At 35.3% G+C, this 15,310-nt stretch overlaps 2 protein-coding genes and 1 long non-coding RNA gene across 4 annotated transcripts; 2 read left to right on the top strand and 1 right to left on the bottom strand.

Moving 5' to 3' along the window:
• Nucleotides 1-1,907: 1,907 nt before the first annotated feature.
• Nucleotides 1,908-3,608, top strand: LOC132610552 (1-aminocyclopropane-1-carboxylate oxidase homolog 1-like). Its single transcript, XM_060324870.1, has 3 exons — nucleotides 1,908-2,590; nucleotides 2,767-3,088; nucleotides 3,179-3,608. Exons 1-3 carry the CDS (start codon nucleotides 2,040-2,042, stop codon nucleotides 3,440-3,442), a joined length of 1,137 nt encoding a protein of 378 aa, XP_060180853.1. The 5' UTR covers nucleotides 1,908-2,039; the 3' UTR covers nucleotides 3,443-3,608.
• A 1,112-nt stretch (nucleotides 3,609-4,720) lies between these two features.
• LOC132611103 (1-aminocyclopropane-1-carboxylate oxidase homolog 1-like) lies at nucleotides 4,721-13,012 on the bottom strand. Of its 2 annotated transcripts, none has more exons than XM_060325514.1 (3): nucleotides 12,414-13,012; nucleotides 11,632-11,953; nucleotides 4,721-5,249 (listed from the first exon to the last, which is right to left on the bottom strand). In XM_060325514.1, the coding sequence occupies exons 1-3, from the start codon at nucleotides 12,956-12,958 to the stop codon at nucleotides 4,986-4,988; spliced, it is 1,131 nt and encodes a 376-aa protein (XP_060181497.1). In that variant the 5' UTR covers nucleotides 12,959-13,012; the 3' UTR covers nucleotides 4,721-4,985. The 2 variants fall into 2 exon arrangements, 1 of the variants encoding a protein (XP_060181497.1); XR_009571457.1 differs by lacking the exons at nucleotides 11,632-11,953; nucleotides 12,414-13,012 and adding exons at nucleotides 7,173-7,220; nucleotides 7,766-8,407 and having other exon boundaries at nucleotides 5,112-5,249.
• LOC132611104 (uncharacterized) lies at nucleotides 5,969-10,407 on the top strand. Its single transcript, XR_009571458.1, has 2 exons — nucleotides 5,969-6,091; nucleotides 10,064-10,407. It is a non-coding gene; the product is annotated as an uncharacterized LOC132611104 (long non-coding RNA).
• Nucleotides 13,013-15,310: the final 2,298 nt, after the last annotated feature.

The raw sequence follows: 15,310 nt of genomic DNA, 5'->3' as shown, positions 1-15,310 counted from the left end.
CATATAGACAACGTGGTTATAACACTCATATTGTGTCAGACATACAATCCGCACTGCGTTAGCAATATTGCTTGGTCTCAATATATCCCCTGTGATTAGATGTCCCTCTCTCTTGTAATATTTTCTCTTATGATCATCCCATTTATTTCATATAATAAACTTGTGATGAATCGAGAATGCACCGAAAAACGTTTAACAATGTTCTTACTCTTTCATTTCTTATATATGATATCAGAGACACCTGAAATTTGATATTGAGCATTGTGGTCCTTTGTTTCTTTTGAACCAATGTTATTTCTCACGTCAATTATCGGATATCAATGTGTGAGTATTGCAGAAATCTTAAGGTCATTTTACATGCATGTAGCCCATGCCCTAAGGTTTAATTTGAAGCCCACATACTATCCGTGTTGAGCATAATATATCATTTTGATACAGTATATCTCATTAACACTACCCAATCAATGCCAATTGCATAAAGGTGCCAAACTTTGATAGGCTAGTATTTAACTCTATGTGATGCATGTGCAAACTGAATAAAAATCAAACTGAGGAAACTGAGGAAATGGTTGTATGGTGATTGGTGGAAATTTCATGGAATATACATTGTTGGAAGATTGGGGGAGGAGGAACACTCTCAATCATTCAAATTCTCTTTTGAAGACAAGTGAGGCAACGACTCTTCTTTGTTCCACTCAACTTGACTTACGTAATCAATCATTCTCTTTGAAGAGAAATGGGGAAAATATATTTCCACCAACTTAACTTACATTTTGGCTTACATTTTTTTTATCATATCATATGGCTACAGTACCTAGGTATTTATAGAACTTTTCTAGCATGCACCTAATTTAATTCTAGAAAATTATTTTTATCTTCCTATTTCATGGACAATTTCCATCTTTCCTAGTTCATGAATAAACTAATGCATGTACGTAAGACTAATACATTAACCTTCCTAATTCATGAACTAAGACAATTCATGTATAGAAAAGGACTTTTTATTTTCCCAACACAAGGTTCATTTTCAACATACATATGGGACAAGGCGAACTTCACTTAAGCTATTTTCAACTTCATCTCTACTTCATGTTTGAAGTCATTGACCTTACTTGTCCTATCAGCAAAGTCATAAAACTATCTTTTCTGTATCATTAAAGTCAAAAATCTTGTTACTAATGAAACTGCTGATCCCTCTATATTGCTTCTGCAGACTCAATATGTTCTAGTGTTGAATCAATTGGGAAGCAGCACTTTATCCGGGTAGAATTGTAATAAGACAAGTCTTAAACCGAAATATTTTAACGTCTTTTTTTTAATATTTTCTCCTTGACCTCTGCAATTTTAAAGGCTCCGAGACGTAACGTACTGAACATGATATAACATATATAATCCAAATAGTGCCAAAATCATGTGAATCAACTAAGTGAGAGAACAAGTTTGGTCACATAAGTTAGGTGTATGTATAGCTAATTTTGTCGTGGAACTTGTTGGCTGTGGATTATGAATTTAGAGAGGGATCGAAGATTTGAATAATATGGGTTCCTACAATGATCTCAAATAAATACTTCCCCCGTCCTAATTTATGTGATACTTTTTCCTTTCAGTCAGTCCAAAAAAAAATGACATCTTTTATATTTGGTACTACCAATTTAACTTTAAACCTTCTGTGTTACCCTTAAACACATAACTATCTATTAATTGTTTTAGACCAAAAGTTTTAAAAAGTTTTTTATTTTTCTCTTAAACTTCATGCCCAATCGAAAAACACTCTCACATAAATTGGAACTGAGGGAATATACAATAATAATAAATTCATAGTCAAATATTTATAGACATTTAGTGATTTCTTAATACAGGATTTGGGCAAAAAGTATTGATTCGCGTGAACCCATAATTTACACTGTAGATCTACCTTTGGAGTCTGATATCCCAAAAAAGCTATAGGAAAATATCAATTGTCTTATAACATCCCTCATATTTCATAAGAAATCTTGCTTGCATAGTCAAGAGTTGGGTTTTCCTCTAAAGAAAAGAAGATGCTTGGCTCAAATACTGGTAGAATTGATCAAAATGATAGTTTGGAATATGATAGGAAAAAAGATCTTCAAGCCTTTGATGATTCAAAGGCTGGTGTAAAGGGACTTCGGGATGCTGGGGTCACAAAGTTACCGCGTATATTCTTGCACAACCAGTATGTCAATGAAAAGAAATACAAGTATACCGATGATGTAATTACTAAGTTTAGCATTCCAGTCATAGATCTTGAAAGCTTGGGCCAAACCGCAGCTCATCGAGCTGATATAGTTCGAGAAATAAAAGATGCTTGTGAAAACTGGGGATTTTTCCAGATTGTCCACCATGAAATCCCTTCAAGTGTCATGGAGAAAGCACTAGAAGGCGTTCGCCATTTTCACGAGCAGGATTCTGAGGTGAAGAAAGAGTTCTACTCCCGTGATATGACGAGGAAGTTCGCCTATAATAGCAATTTTGATCTATACAAAGCACCAACAGCTAATTGGAGGGACACTATTAACTGTGTCATGGCTCCTAATCCTCCTGATCCCGAAGAAATGCCAGAGGTTTGCAGGTACATAAAGTTTGTGATGCGCTTCGTTATTGTTGAAGTTAGCTTCTAAAGTCTCGTGTGCTGGCCAATCTCAGATTCATTATCCTAGCTAGTTCGATATTAGATAGTCTTTCCATCATAATTAATACTCCTTCCGTTCCAGTTTATATGAACACACATTTATTTTTACTTCACAGAGATGTTTTGATCAAATATACGGAGTGTATAATGAAATTGGGGCTTACTCTATTTGAGTTACTCTCTGAGGCTCTAGGATTCAACCCGAATCACTTTAAAGACATGGATTGCACTGAGGGGCTTGTCCTCGCTTGCCATTATTATCCGGCATGCCCTGAACCAGATCTCACTTTAGGCCTTAGCGGTCACACAGATAGCGGCTTCTTGACAATTCTATTACAGGATCAAATTGGTGGACTCCAAGTCTTTCATAAGAATCAATGGGTTGATGTTCCTTTCTTACCTGGAGCTCTAATTATCAACATTGCAGACCTTATGCAGGCAAGTACATATTGGTAACTTTTTTTATATATTTATATAAATGTTGCAAACTTGATCAATTAATTCACTAGTTTCCATTATGTTTTGTAGCTAATCACGAATGATAAGTTCAAAAGCGTTCATCACAGAGTGCTGGCTAAAAATGTAGGACCAAGAATTTCTGTGGCAAGTCTTTACAGGATGCATTTTCAAGAAGGTAGTGAATCGAGACTATATGGGCCAATTAAGGAGTTGTTATCAGAAGAAAATCCTCCAATCTACCGGGAAACAAGCAGAAAAGAGTATATCGCATGTCTATACAACAAAGGGCTCGATGGAACTTCTTTATTGTCAAATTTCAAGTTACAGAAATAGTCATAGGATTTGCAGAAATGTTTGGCTATGGTATTCTGCTCCTGAATTCCATCAAGTAATATTATTTTTCCTATTGGCATCTTTTAGTAATTAAATAAGGATTGAGAAGAGTGGTTTCTTGAACACAAAATAAATATAAAAAAATTATCAAACTATGTTAAGTACACTTGAGTTATTTGATTTGTCTGCATATAAGTATTTGTGATTAGAAATTTCCATTGTTGGGCTAAAACAACACAAAAATATACTTAACATTGTGTGATATCGGTACTCTTTGGGCCAAACTTACACGGTTTTCTTCAAAAGACCTCACACTACCAAGAGTATTTTTGTTCCTTCTATATAGCTTCTTTTTCTTTTCATCTATCAATATGGATTTTGTTCACACACCCAACAATTTCCCCCTCAAAATAAGTTCCACATGGTCCATCACCTTTACGGGCTTATCTATAGATTAATTATATGTCACTCACATCATCCGAGTATTTATGGCCACCAAAGCCCACTAGCTTCTTTTTTTTTTTTGTGTACTCATCTCTAAAAGAAATGAGTCGGGCACCACGCCATCCCTCTGACATCTTGGACTCTAAAGGAACATAGTGGAGTTCGTCTTCTCAATTTTCTATATCATGTGGTTCCATGATGTCACCATTTTGACAAGTTTTGATGTTAGTCATAATGGAGATCAAAGTACAAAGATGAGCCATATTAAATTTAAACTTCCCATTTTTTATATTGTTAATGAGAAGATTTACAGTCGTACAAGTTTCTATACTTGTTTTAGACCATAAGTTTTTAAAGCTATTTTTTTCTTAAATTTTGTGTCTAATCAGCAAAATCACATCAAAGATGACGTGGAAGTAGTAATTAAATACATGAAAGAAACATAGCCTGTTACCTTATGTTAAGGTTGCACATGCTTAACCTTTTAAAAATTTCAACTTAAACGACTTCAAAGTGCATGTGCAAGTGTTAAACTATAATAAGGAGGATGACTCTCTTTTTTGTTAGAAAAAGACACTAGTGTAAGTCTTAAGATATAGATATGTATGGTACTTCTCGGTTTTCGAGGAATATGATTAACAAAGACTATGCTCGAGTCGTTGCACTTAGCATTTTTTTCTTAAAGAAATATAGACATTGATTAGAAAAGGCTGGTGCCAAAGGGCAGATCAAATGACATTTGTATCCTTAGTAGCAAATTCAATACCAAGTGTTCCTTTAGTATGCTATTCGTCTTTGGGAGACATGCAAAAGAGTAGTCTAGCACCACCACAACAAAAAGGTCACGATGACGTGAATACGACATGTTGTAATCATATAGAATGCTATCGTGGACACAACCGTCGTAATATGTAGGAGATTGTCGAGTATAGTCAGTAATAAATACGATAGACAAAATTAAAAGTGTCGCTGATAGTGTCGACAGGTGTGTGGCTTTCCTTTTGAAAAGTCATGTAGAAAGAACATTTCTACGACAATTATTCTGAAACAGAATGCAACACGAACATGAATATATACGATGGTGAGATGACATAGCAGACTATTTCTGTAACTTAAAATGTGATAATAAAGAAGTTCCATCGAGCCCTTTGTTGTATAAACGTGTGACATACTCTTTTCTGCTTGTTTCCCGGTAGATTGGAGGGTTTTCGTTGGATAACAACTCCTTGATTGGACCATATAGTCTCGATTCGCTGCCTTCTTGAAAATGCATTCTGAAAAAACTTGCCATTGAGATTCTTGGTCCGACATTTTTCACTAGAACTCTGTGAAGAACACTTTTGAACTTGTCATTTGTGATGAGCTGCAAAACCAAATGGAAATCGAGTTTGTGACGTTTATATAAAGAGTTTAAAATTTGTGCACTTACAACGTATCATGTTAAATTGACCTACAATAACATGTAACTTTTCATAACAAGCCTAATAAGGTAATTATAACTAGGGGTGTACATGGACCGGGTTGGTTCGGATTTTTTAAACACCAAACCAAACCAATTGCGTTGAGTTTTTAAATTTATACACCAAACCAAACCAATAAAATTCAGGTTTTTCAACCTCGGTGTTACGTCCCGTATTTTTACATATTGGGACAACCCGGATTAACTATGATAATTTAAGGCCAAGACTATTCCGGGATTTGAAGTCGGGACTTTTGACCATTTGATTTTATTTTGAGACATAAGTTATATATATGAAAGTGATGGCATTGAACACTTAGGGAAAATTGGGACCACAATTCATAAAAATTGGAATTAAAATGTTGTGCAAAAATTGCTATGGTGGCCGTGTATAGTGGAGTTGGTCCCACACATTGTGTGGCCAAATTTAATTGGTCCAACACATTGTGTGGGCCAAAGTTAATATAGATATTTTTGTGGGACTAAATAGATGACCAAGTAGTCATCTTCTCTCATTTTACAACACTTAGAAAAAAAAATATCAAACATTGAGAGCTCTCAACCTCACTGTTTTCGGCCAAGACAAGAGAAAACCAACCCCCATTTTTAGCTTCTCTAAAATTATTTCTTTGGTGTAGATCAACTATATTGAGGTCCCTAAGTAGCGTGGAAGAGTTGTTTGGGTCATCCAACCATTAGTTGTGCCATTTGCAAACCCTAGCTATTGGAGGAAGTGAAGAACAAAGGTAAGTTTTGCTCTTGTTTTTGTGTTGCGAATGTTTATTTCATGTTGTAGTATGTTAATATGGATGAAATTGGTGAAATATAGTATGGTGGAAGTGGGTTGTGTGATGGGGGTTCTAGCCGTGTATATGGGTGTGGAAAATGGAATTGATGAATTAATTCTTATATCATGCTAGATTGTTGTAGAGTGGGGAAGAGAATAAAAATCATCAACATATATATGTATGTGTGGTTTAGCCGTGTATATAGCCTCTAATGCGTGACGAAGGATGAATTAATATCGCTTATCGTCGTAATGGTTATTGTGATGACTTCTATGTTGGAAATGAGTATTTAATGTCCCAAAATGACATAGTAAGCGTTGCGGACTGATTTGGAGAACTTTATGCATTGAATTCAATCCTTATATATATGAGAGCCATTAACCTATATATATGTGTAGTGTGGACGAATATGAGTCCTATAATATGTCGAAGATCGCTTTACTATCGTTTAGTATTTTAGTTATCGTCGATATGAATTCTAGTTGGAAATAAGTGTTTAATGACTTAAGAATGATGTTGAAATGGTTGGGGCTGCTCGGTTAGGGACTGGTTTCGGCCAACTTGGAAAAAAAAATTGGATCGTTGGAAAAATTATGTGAATGGTTTAAAAGTCCTCTAATATTGTGGGAAAGATAATCATACCAAATTCTTTCAAAAGTCGTCCGAATTACATAAAGGAAAGTCGCGGGACTCACGGACGGGTATTGACCCGAGTCGGGCCCGCCTATGGAAAACATACTCATTATACATCATGCAAACTCCTATAAAAATATTGAAGCAATCCGAGCCTTTATGCAAAAGATATGGCATTTCGTAGTTACAGAATTCTTTAAAACAACTTTTTGTACAAAGTTTGGAAATCAATGCTTTCGAAGACATAATGGTTCATACTTCCTCACAACATACATAAGAATGCCAAGAAATATATATATAAGGATCATAACGTACTCGGATTTCAAATTTGGAATTTCCTCGAGGCTTGTGATATAGCCTATTGAAACTAAGGCATGCCAAAAGAAAAAAGGGTTGCTTTACATACCTGTCAGCGACTATTCATGAATCCTTTTCGCCTCGTCTCCCCTTTAGCCTATTTATATAAAAATAACGTTATCGTTAGTAACTATATTTTCTAGTCCACAATTCTATAACCCATTTCTTATTGAACCTATATTTTAGTTTATATATCCTCGTTTAGGGTTTTCTATTATTTAAAAATCTAGCGAAAATCCGGCAGCACTTCTCCTATAATTCGTACTCCAATCCAACTCCCAAATAGCTCACAATATATATACAATGTCGTCAACAACAACAATATTCACGAGCTATATCCCAAAAATTCCATCCACAACAACTCTCTAAATTAGTCCACATGATCAAAAGCCCAATATATACTTTGTATACTAACTTATACACTTCCTTCTTCCAAATTCTTAAGGCATATCAATACACGACAACAACATCATCTAATATCCATGTACAAGAAAACTATCTAATATCACAAGTTTTAAAACATGTCATAAGACCAATACAAGTTCTAACATGACTTAAGCTCTTCTTTCAAAAATTCAACATCCATCGAGTTGTATAAAGACCAAACAATCTCAAGAACATGTAGGAGGAATGAAATCTTACCTCAATAATTGGAAGGAAAGCCTTACTAGCAAGCTTGACCTCTTAAAATTCTTGCTGGAAATTACAACTTTTCTTTATAAAGGATGAAGTTACTAAGAGCTCCAAATGCACTACATCCATGAGCAGCTGCTACTAAGGGGTTTATTCAAGGATTATAAAAGTTGATAGAAATGTTTTGCACTTCTCTAAGGGTATAAAGGTTGATAGAACGTTGCTGCCCCCAAACAGAAAAATAAAATAAAGTTGCCGGAAAATGTTCTTAGTTCTTTCAATATTAGTTTTCTCCTAAGTAACAAATGGTTTGCCTAATTGGGCTGATTGCACTCTAGAGAAACACGTTATATACCACCTGTACACTTGGCCTTTCCATGTGAATAAAGTAATACACATGCCAAACATTTAGCTTGTACACCAAATCCGAAAATGTAACCAATCCATATTGGGTCCACATCTGGAAATTATGCCCTAAAATTTCTCACGTTAATTCATTTGCCTACCAACTCACTTAAATATTTACCACTTAATAATCTAATCATAGTTAATTAATTCCTAATCTCCATTAATATTTTCATACTAATTGAAACTTATAAACACTCGTGCACTAATTAAAATTGAGAATTAAAAGTTCCTATTCCATATCCCAAAATAATCCCGTCCTTAACTTATGTCGATTCGCTTAAAAATATTACAATGTATAAAAATATGGAATATAACAACTTCCATATCCGAAAAATCAACTACTAAAATTACCTATTCTTTGTGCACATTTTATGTTCTTGGACGTTGGCTATCAAAAATGGTGTCATACATTTGTGTTTTGGATTCTGTGTAATTTGTTTGGTAAGGATGAATATTAAAGTGTAGTGTAATGACTCATTTTTCCTTTACACGTATCCATCAACAAAAACTATATTCTCTTTCCAATTGTAAATTGTAGTGGAAAGTGCTAGCACACTTAATGATGACAATTCCTTCTCTTTTTCCCATGTGTCAATATGCAATGTACATGCATTTGACTCATCACCTATATTGATTAATATGCTGTCATATATCCACAAAATATGCACGCATGCTTTCACTTGCTGCCCAATTATTAATGATAAGCGTGGATTTTATGGACCTAATATTTATCTATTAAGCTTTAGTTAATACCATAAGTAATATTTTTTTTTAATCTCAATTCACTTAAACACGGATCACTTTTAACACACATATATACCCATTACCACGACCATGTGATGTAACACTAGTTCATAACTTCATTTGCCACACATAAAATATTATTTTCGATCATCGTCGTCACATTTTTTTTGTCTTAAGTAATTTTAGGACTTCATTCCTTGTATACACCGAGTTCTTGATTTTCATCCTTGGATATGATCGAATTCTCCGGGCTCGAGTAGATTTGCTCATGTCGGACGATTAAATTTTCTAGTCCAAAAATACGGGATCTAACAAAAGCAACCTCCTTTCTTTTTGGCATGTCTTAGTTTTACATAGGCTAGATTAGAGCCTTAAGGGAATTCTAAACCCGAAATCCGAGCATGTTATGATCCGTATATGTTCCTTGGCACTCTTCTGTATAAATTGATGAAATATGAACCTCTATGTATTTGAAATAATCGCTTTCCGAACTGTGCGCAAAAAGGTTTCACTTTAAAGAACTTCGAAATTTCTGAATGTCATACCTTTCACATGAATGCTCGGATTGCTCCAATATTTTTATAAAAGTTTGCATTATGTATAATGAGTATGTTTTCCATAAGCGGGCCCGACTTGGGGAAATTCTCGTATGTGGGTCCCGCGACTTTCCTTTATGTAATTCGGAGAATCTTCAAAAGAATTTGGTATGACTATTGTTCCGATTTCAACTATGATCATTTTACTTATGTTTGAATTTATGATAATGATTTTATGCATATGACTACTCACGACTCTATTCGTGCATTCTGTTATTCCTTTCGCCGAGTCCCGGGCCGGTTCTGTTATCGTGCGCATTTTGATATACTCCGGAGTTATGCTGTGTTTATGGTTCACCGAGCTACTCGCAAAAGAGGGTCGGGTTCCACCTATATTTGGTGTTATGCAGTGTATGGCGTTATGTTGTGATGTGATATGTGACGGGGGTACGGAGATTTGAGACTTTCTGGTGTTATGCTGTGTTATGGCGCCATCGTCGGGTGGGCGACCATATTCTTCTGTACCCGATGCATGACTTACATGTTTTTGAAAGTAAACAAATTTTGATATGATGGATTTGCACTTATGTTTGATACTTCCATTTCGTTTATATCTCAGATTTGCTTTCTGTACATTCTGCTTTGCATACTCAGTACATATTTCGTACTGGACCCCCTTTCTTCGGGGGCTGCGTTTCATGGCCGCAGGTACAGACGCACAGTTTGGTGATCCACCGGTTTAGGACACCCCTTTTTGCTATTGGAGTGCTCTTCTCCCTTCAGAGCATATCTTTTGGTATATATTTTTGTTCGCTATGTGTGTATATATTCGTTCAGGGGTACGGCGGGGCCCTGTCCCGCCATATGATTCGTGTGGTCTGTTTAGAGGTCTGTAGACGTATTTGTAGGTGTGTGTGCCTACCTCTGTTCAGATGTGTTAGTATGATCCTACTCGTTATGGCAGCCTCGTCGGCGTGCATTTTGTATATGTTTTGGTTATGGCAGCCTTGTCGGCGTGCACTTTGTATATGTTTTGGGGCCATCGTGCCATTTGATAGCCTTGCCGGCTTTTGATATATGTATACGCCTATGGTTATGTTAAAAATGTGTTTGCAGCAGTTTGATATAATTTGAGACGGCATATAGTATTTATGGCCGTATATGCTATCTGTTTGTGATTCGATTGAATAAGTACGTCAGGGTGCCCAACTAGGGTACCAGTCACGGCCTACGGGGTTGGGTCGTGACACTCGGGTTATTCGGGTGTTTTTTGAGAAATAGTCTTAATACAAAACATATAACTTTTACTTCGAATAATTCTTTAGTCCTAGTAAGATACAACTATGTAATTAAGTTGTTTCATAAGACAATAACATAAAATGTGATAAGAGTGATGACATTGTATTAAAATATTCAACAAAAGATAATAAAATAGGTTAAAATAAATATTTCTAATTAATAAGCCATAAAGAAAATTACCATAATCTAAAAATACTAAGTTATGCTAAAATAAGTATGGCTAATAAGTATTATTTACATGACAAGAAAAAAAACTTAAGTTATGTATTTTCACTCTCTAAACCAATTATGCAAAAACTAAAGAATAAATATCCAACATTATTGTCATTCCTAGAGGTAAATTGAATTTCTTTTGTTAGTATTAGTGTTAAGTTCGTTTTGATTTAGACTTTATATAAGTTACTAACATCCATAGGATATAAAACTTATTCGCATTCAAAATTCTAAGTTCAAACTTGAATAATATCATAATAGATAAAAAAATTATTAAAAAATTAAGAAATATTTATAAATTACATTACAAATAAATATTTTTTGGAATAAAATATTTTAAAAATTGAATAGTTGTAATGTCGGGTTAGTTTGGTTTGGTTTGACTTTTTTTTAGCTAAAACCAAACCAAACCAATTATGGTCGGGTTTTTCTTTCCCAACACCAAACAAAGTCAAACCAAACCACTAGTCGGGTTTTTTTCTCGATTTGACTCGATTTATCGATTTGGTGCGGTTTGTCGGTTTACTTTGCACACCCCTATTTATAACCTGAAAACAGGGTAATAACTTTCTATAACGGTGCACTGCTAGTATAAAATCTATGTACGATGTCAATATATATAAACTTAAATCCGTGTATATATACATCAGACTCATTTGCCAAATGTCTACTTGCCTGCATAAGATCTCCAATGTTCACTATTAGAGCTCCAGGGAGGAAAGGAACATCAACACAGTGATTTTTATGAAAGACTTGGAGTCCACCAATTTGATCCTGTAATACAATGGTCAAGAAGCCACTATCTGTGTGACCGCTGAGGCCTAAAGTGAGATCTGGTTCAGGGCACGCCGGATAATAATGGCCAGCTACAAAAAGCCCCTCGGCGCAATCCATGTCTTTCAAGTGATTTGATTTGAGTTCTAGAGCCTGGGAGAGTAGCTCAAATAGAGTACGTCCCAGTTTCGTGATGTACTCCGTGTATTCGGTCAAAACTTGTCTGTAATGTCAAAAACATGGCTCAAAAAACCAGATGCAACTTCTATGATAATGCATGTTAAAAGAGAGAGAATACACCAAAGAGCTAGGATAATAGAGTTAGACGACCTTGAGAAAATCTAAGCACATTTGAACATTAGCATGACAATAAGGAAACATATCACTAGTTTATTATTTGTTCCGAGTCAAATAAGCCAAATCAATACTCCCTCCAGTCCATATTATCTATGCACACGCCTTTAGAAAGACATTTAATAGCTTTAGCCATATGGGTTTTTGTCTAAACTACTCTTTATCACCCCCTTAAATGTCCCACTATTTAATACTCCACTAATTGGAACAGAGGGTAGTTTGGGAAAAAGAGTAACAAAGGACTTCTTTTTTTCTTTCTTTCTAAAGCGTCAAAATAAACAAATTTAATTGGCCAAAATGACTAATATTTGAGACTGGAGGGAGTATACCTGCAAACCTCGGGAATTTCTTTGGGATCAGGAGGATTAGGAGCCATGACACAGTATATGGTATCTCTCCAGTTAGCTGTTGGTGATTTGAGTAGATCAAAATTGCTATTGTACGTGACCTTCCTCGTAACATCACGAGAGTAGAACTCTTTCTTCATCTCAGAATCCTGCTCGTGAAAATGGCGAATGCCTTCTAGTACTTTTTCCATGACATTTGATGGGGTTTCATGGTGGACAATCTGGAAAAATCCCCAGTTTTCACAAGCATCCTTTATTTCGCGAACAATATCAGCCTGTTCAGCTGTACTTTTTCCCAAGCCTTGAAAATCTACTACCGGAATGATAAACTTACTAATAACATCAGGGTCAGATTTCTTTTCACTCACATACTCGTTGTGTAAGAATATACGTGGTAACTTTGTGACACCAGAATCTAATAGTCCTTTTACCCCCATCTTTGAATCATCAAAGGCATGAACTTCACTTTTTCTATCATACTCTGAACTGTCATCGTGCTCGGTTTTTCCATTTCTTGAGATAACCATTTTGCTCCTTCTAGAGGAAAACCCTGTTCTTGACTAAGGAATCAAGATTTCTTTTCCAACATTATAAAATAGAAATATAAAGGGGTACTTACCGAGAAAAGGACCAAAATCATACATTATGTTTTGGTTTGGATCAAAATCATACATATTCTTTCAAATGGAACACTAATAGTACATTATGTTTGCATAAGTGGTGCACTTTTAGTCAAACTCCCAAATATTTTTTTAGAAATTTAACGGAAAAAAACAAAAATGCCCCTAAACTTTTAGAAAAGGTATAAAATACCCTTTATTCATCTATTTTGCTAAAACTACCCCTCAATTCAACTTTTTGGCTCATTTATTCCCCTTGACTAACGGACAACACTAATTTTTTTAAAAAAAATATTTAAATTGCACATGACATTTTATTACTGAAAAATTGATTTATTTTTTTAAAAAGAAATCTGAAAAATCGTTATTTGTAGAATAAGGAAAAATAATTTTTCAACATCCGTTTCTTTAAAATACAAATGTAGTAAGCCTTTTATATATATGAAAAAAAAAACAGAATTGGATTTTCATTAAACCATGTGGAATTTTTTTAAATTTGGAAAACTTTTTTTAACGAGTAAAACAGACACCTTTGGCACAATTTGGCTATTTAATATGTTATGTTCCATTTGTGGGGTCCATCCCCATTATTTGATAAGAAAAAATCTGCAAAGGAAGAATTTGGCACCGGCCAAATTGCAACTCTTTTCAAAGATAGTTACAAATGGTTGAATTTGGCACTGGCCAAATTAAATGCAAGTGAAGACTTTTGCATAAGAACGATGTCATTGATGACATAAGGAGGAGCAATTCATTCCTATAAATAGGCAGCTTGTGGTTCATTTGTAACACACCAAAAAAATCTCAGACAATACATCTGAGTGAGAGCAAAGTGAGGTATTCCATAGACTGTAAGAAAATAGTCTGTGAAGAAAAATAGAGTGTGAGTGATATTGTAGTAAGGTGGGAAAAATCAAAAGAGTGTTTTTCTTTTTGAGTGTGTAGTGGTCTTTGGAGTATTTATACTCGTGACTACACAGTGTAAAATTCCTTACTATAGTGATATCAGCTACTCCTCTTGGCCGTGGTTTTTCCCTTATTCAGAAGGGTTTTCACGTAAAATCTTGATGTCATTATTGCTGCATTTTATTCTTGCTGATTTAACCATAACTTAGTGTTCCGCGTTTATCACTAATACCGTGAATATTATTTTTGCGGGTCTATTTTATTCCCAACAAGTGGTATCAGAGCCAAGGTTCTGTCTGAGTATGCTCTGTGGTTGCAGCACAGTCTGAACTTCCACATCAGAAAAGAATTACTTTGGTCTTCGAATAAAATAGTATTTGTATTTGTGATAAACGATGGAAGCCAACACTAGTAGAATGGTTACTTTGAGTGGCGTAAATTATGTCATTTGGAAGGGCAAAATGGAAGATTTGCTCTATGTCAAGAATTTTCATCAACCTGTCTTTGCAAATAAAAAGCCTGATAATAAATCAGATGAAGAGTGGAATTTGTTGCATCGGCAGGTTTGCGGCTTTATTAGACAGTGGGTTGACGATAATGTGTTGAACCATATTTCTGGGGAGACACATGCGCGGACCCTATGGGAGCATCTTGAAAGTTTGTATGCTCGGAAAACTGGTAACAACAAGATGTTTTTGATAAAGCAAATGTTGGGTTTAAAATACCACGATGGTTCCGCAATGACAGATCATCTGAATACTTTTCAGGGGATCATGAACCAGTTATCTGCTATGGGCATTAATTTTGATGAAGAAATTCAAGGCCTTTTTCTATTTGGTTCCCTACCAGATTCTTGGGAAATTATTAGAACTTCATTATCAAATTCTGCTCCGAATGGTGTGATCTCTATGGATCTTGCCAAGAGCAGTCTTTTAAATGAAGAGATGAGAAGAAAAAATCTCAAGGTTCCTCCTCATCAGATGTCTTGGTGACTGACACTAGGGGGAGAGGCAAGAATCGTGGTTCTCAAAATAGAGAACATCATAGAAGCAAATCCAGAAGCAGACTTAAAGATATTGAGTGCTATCATTGCGGGAAAAAAGGGCACACAAAGAAGTTCTGCCGGATTTTGAAAAATGAGAATAGAGATAAGGAGGAAAAGAAAGAAGATGGCAATCGTGTTGCCGCTGTCACTACAGAAGATCTTGTTACTGTCCTTGATGCAGATCTGATAAATATTGCTTGTGATGAGTCAAGCTGGGTTGTGGACAGTGGTGCCGCATCTCATGTGACATCAAGGAAGGAACTTTTCTCATCCTATACTCCGGGTGACTTTGGAACTTTGAGTATGGG

This window comes from Lycium barbarum, chromosome 9, assembly GCF_019175385.1.
Source record: "Lycium barbarum isolate Lr01 chromosome 9, ASM1917538v2, whole genome shotgun sequence".
Taxonomy (NCBI): Eukaryota; Viridiplantae; Streptophyta; class Magnoliopsida; order Solanales; family Solanaceae; genus Lycium; species Lycium barbarum.
Note: the sequence above shows the minus strand (reverse complement) of the source record. Positions and strands in the feature narration are given on the sequence as shown.

What these genes read in the sequence shown, in the direction of transcription:
- LOC132611103 (XM_060325514.1), bottom strand. Translation starts at nt 12,958, where the DNA reads ATGGTTATCTCAAGAAATGGAAAAACCGAGCACGATGACAGTTCAGAG. An exon ending in GAAATTCCCGAGGTTTGCAG is followed by an intron (nt 11,954 to 12,413) that starts GTATACTCCCTC and finishes TTGACATTACAG; the next exon opens with ACAAGTTTTGACCGAATACA. An exon ending in ACATTGGAGATCTTATGCAG is followed by an intron (nt 5,250 to 11,631) that starts GCAAGTAGACAT and finishes TTGGTTTTGCAG; the next exon opens with CTCATCACAAATGACAAGTT.
- LOC132610552 (XM_060324870.1), top strand. Translation starts at nt 2,040, where the DNA reads ATGCTTGGCTCAAATACTGGTAGAATTGATCAAAATGATAGTTTGGAA. An exon ending in GAAATGCCAGAGGTTTGCAG is followed by an intron (nt 2,591 to 2,766) that starts GTACATAAAGTT and finishes TTTACTTCACAG; the next exon opens with AGATGTTTTGATCAAATATA. An exon ending in ACATTGCAGACCTTATGCAG is followed by an intron (nt 3,089 to 3,178) that starts GCAAGTACATAT and finishes TATGTTTTGTAG; the next exon opens with CTAATCACGAATGATAAGTT.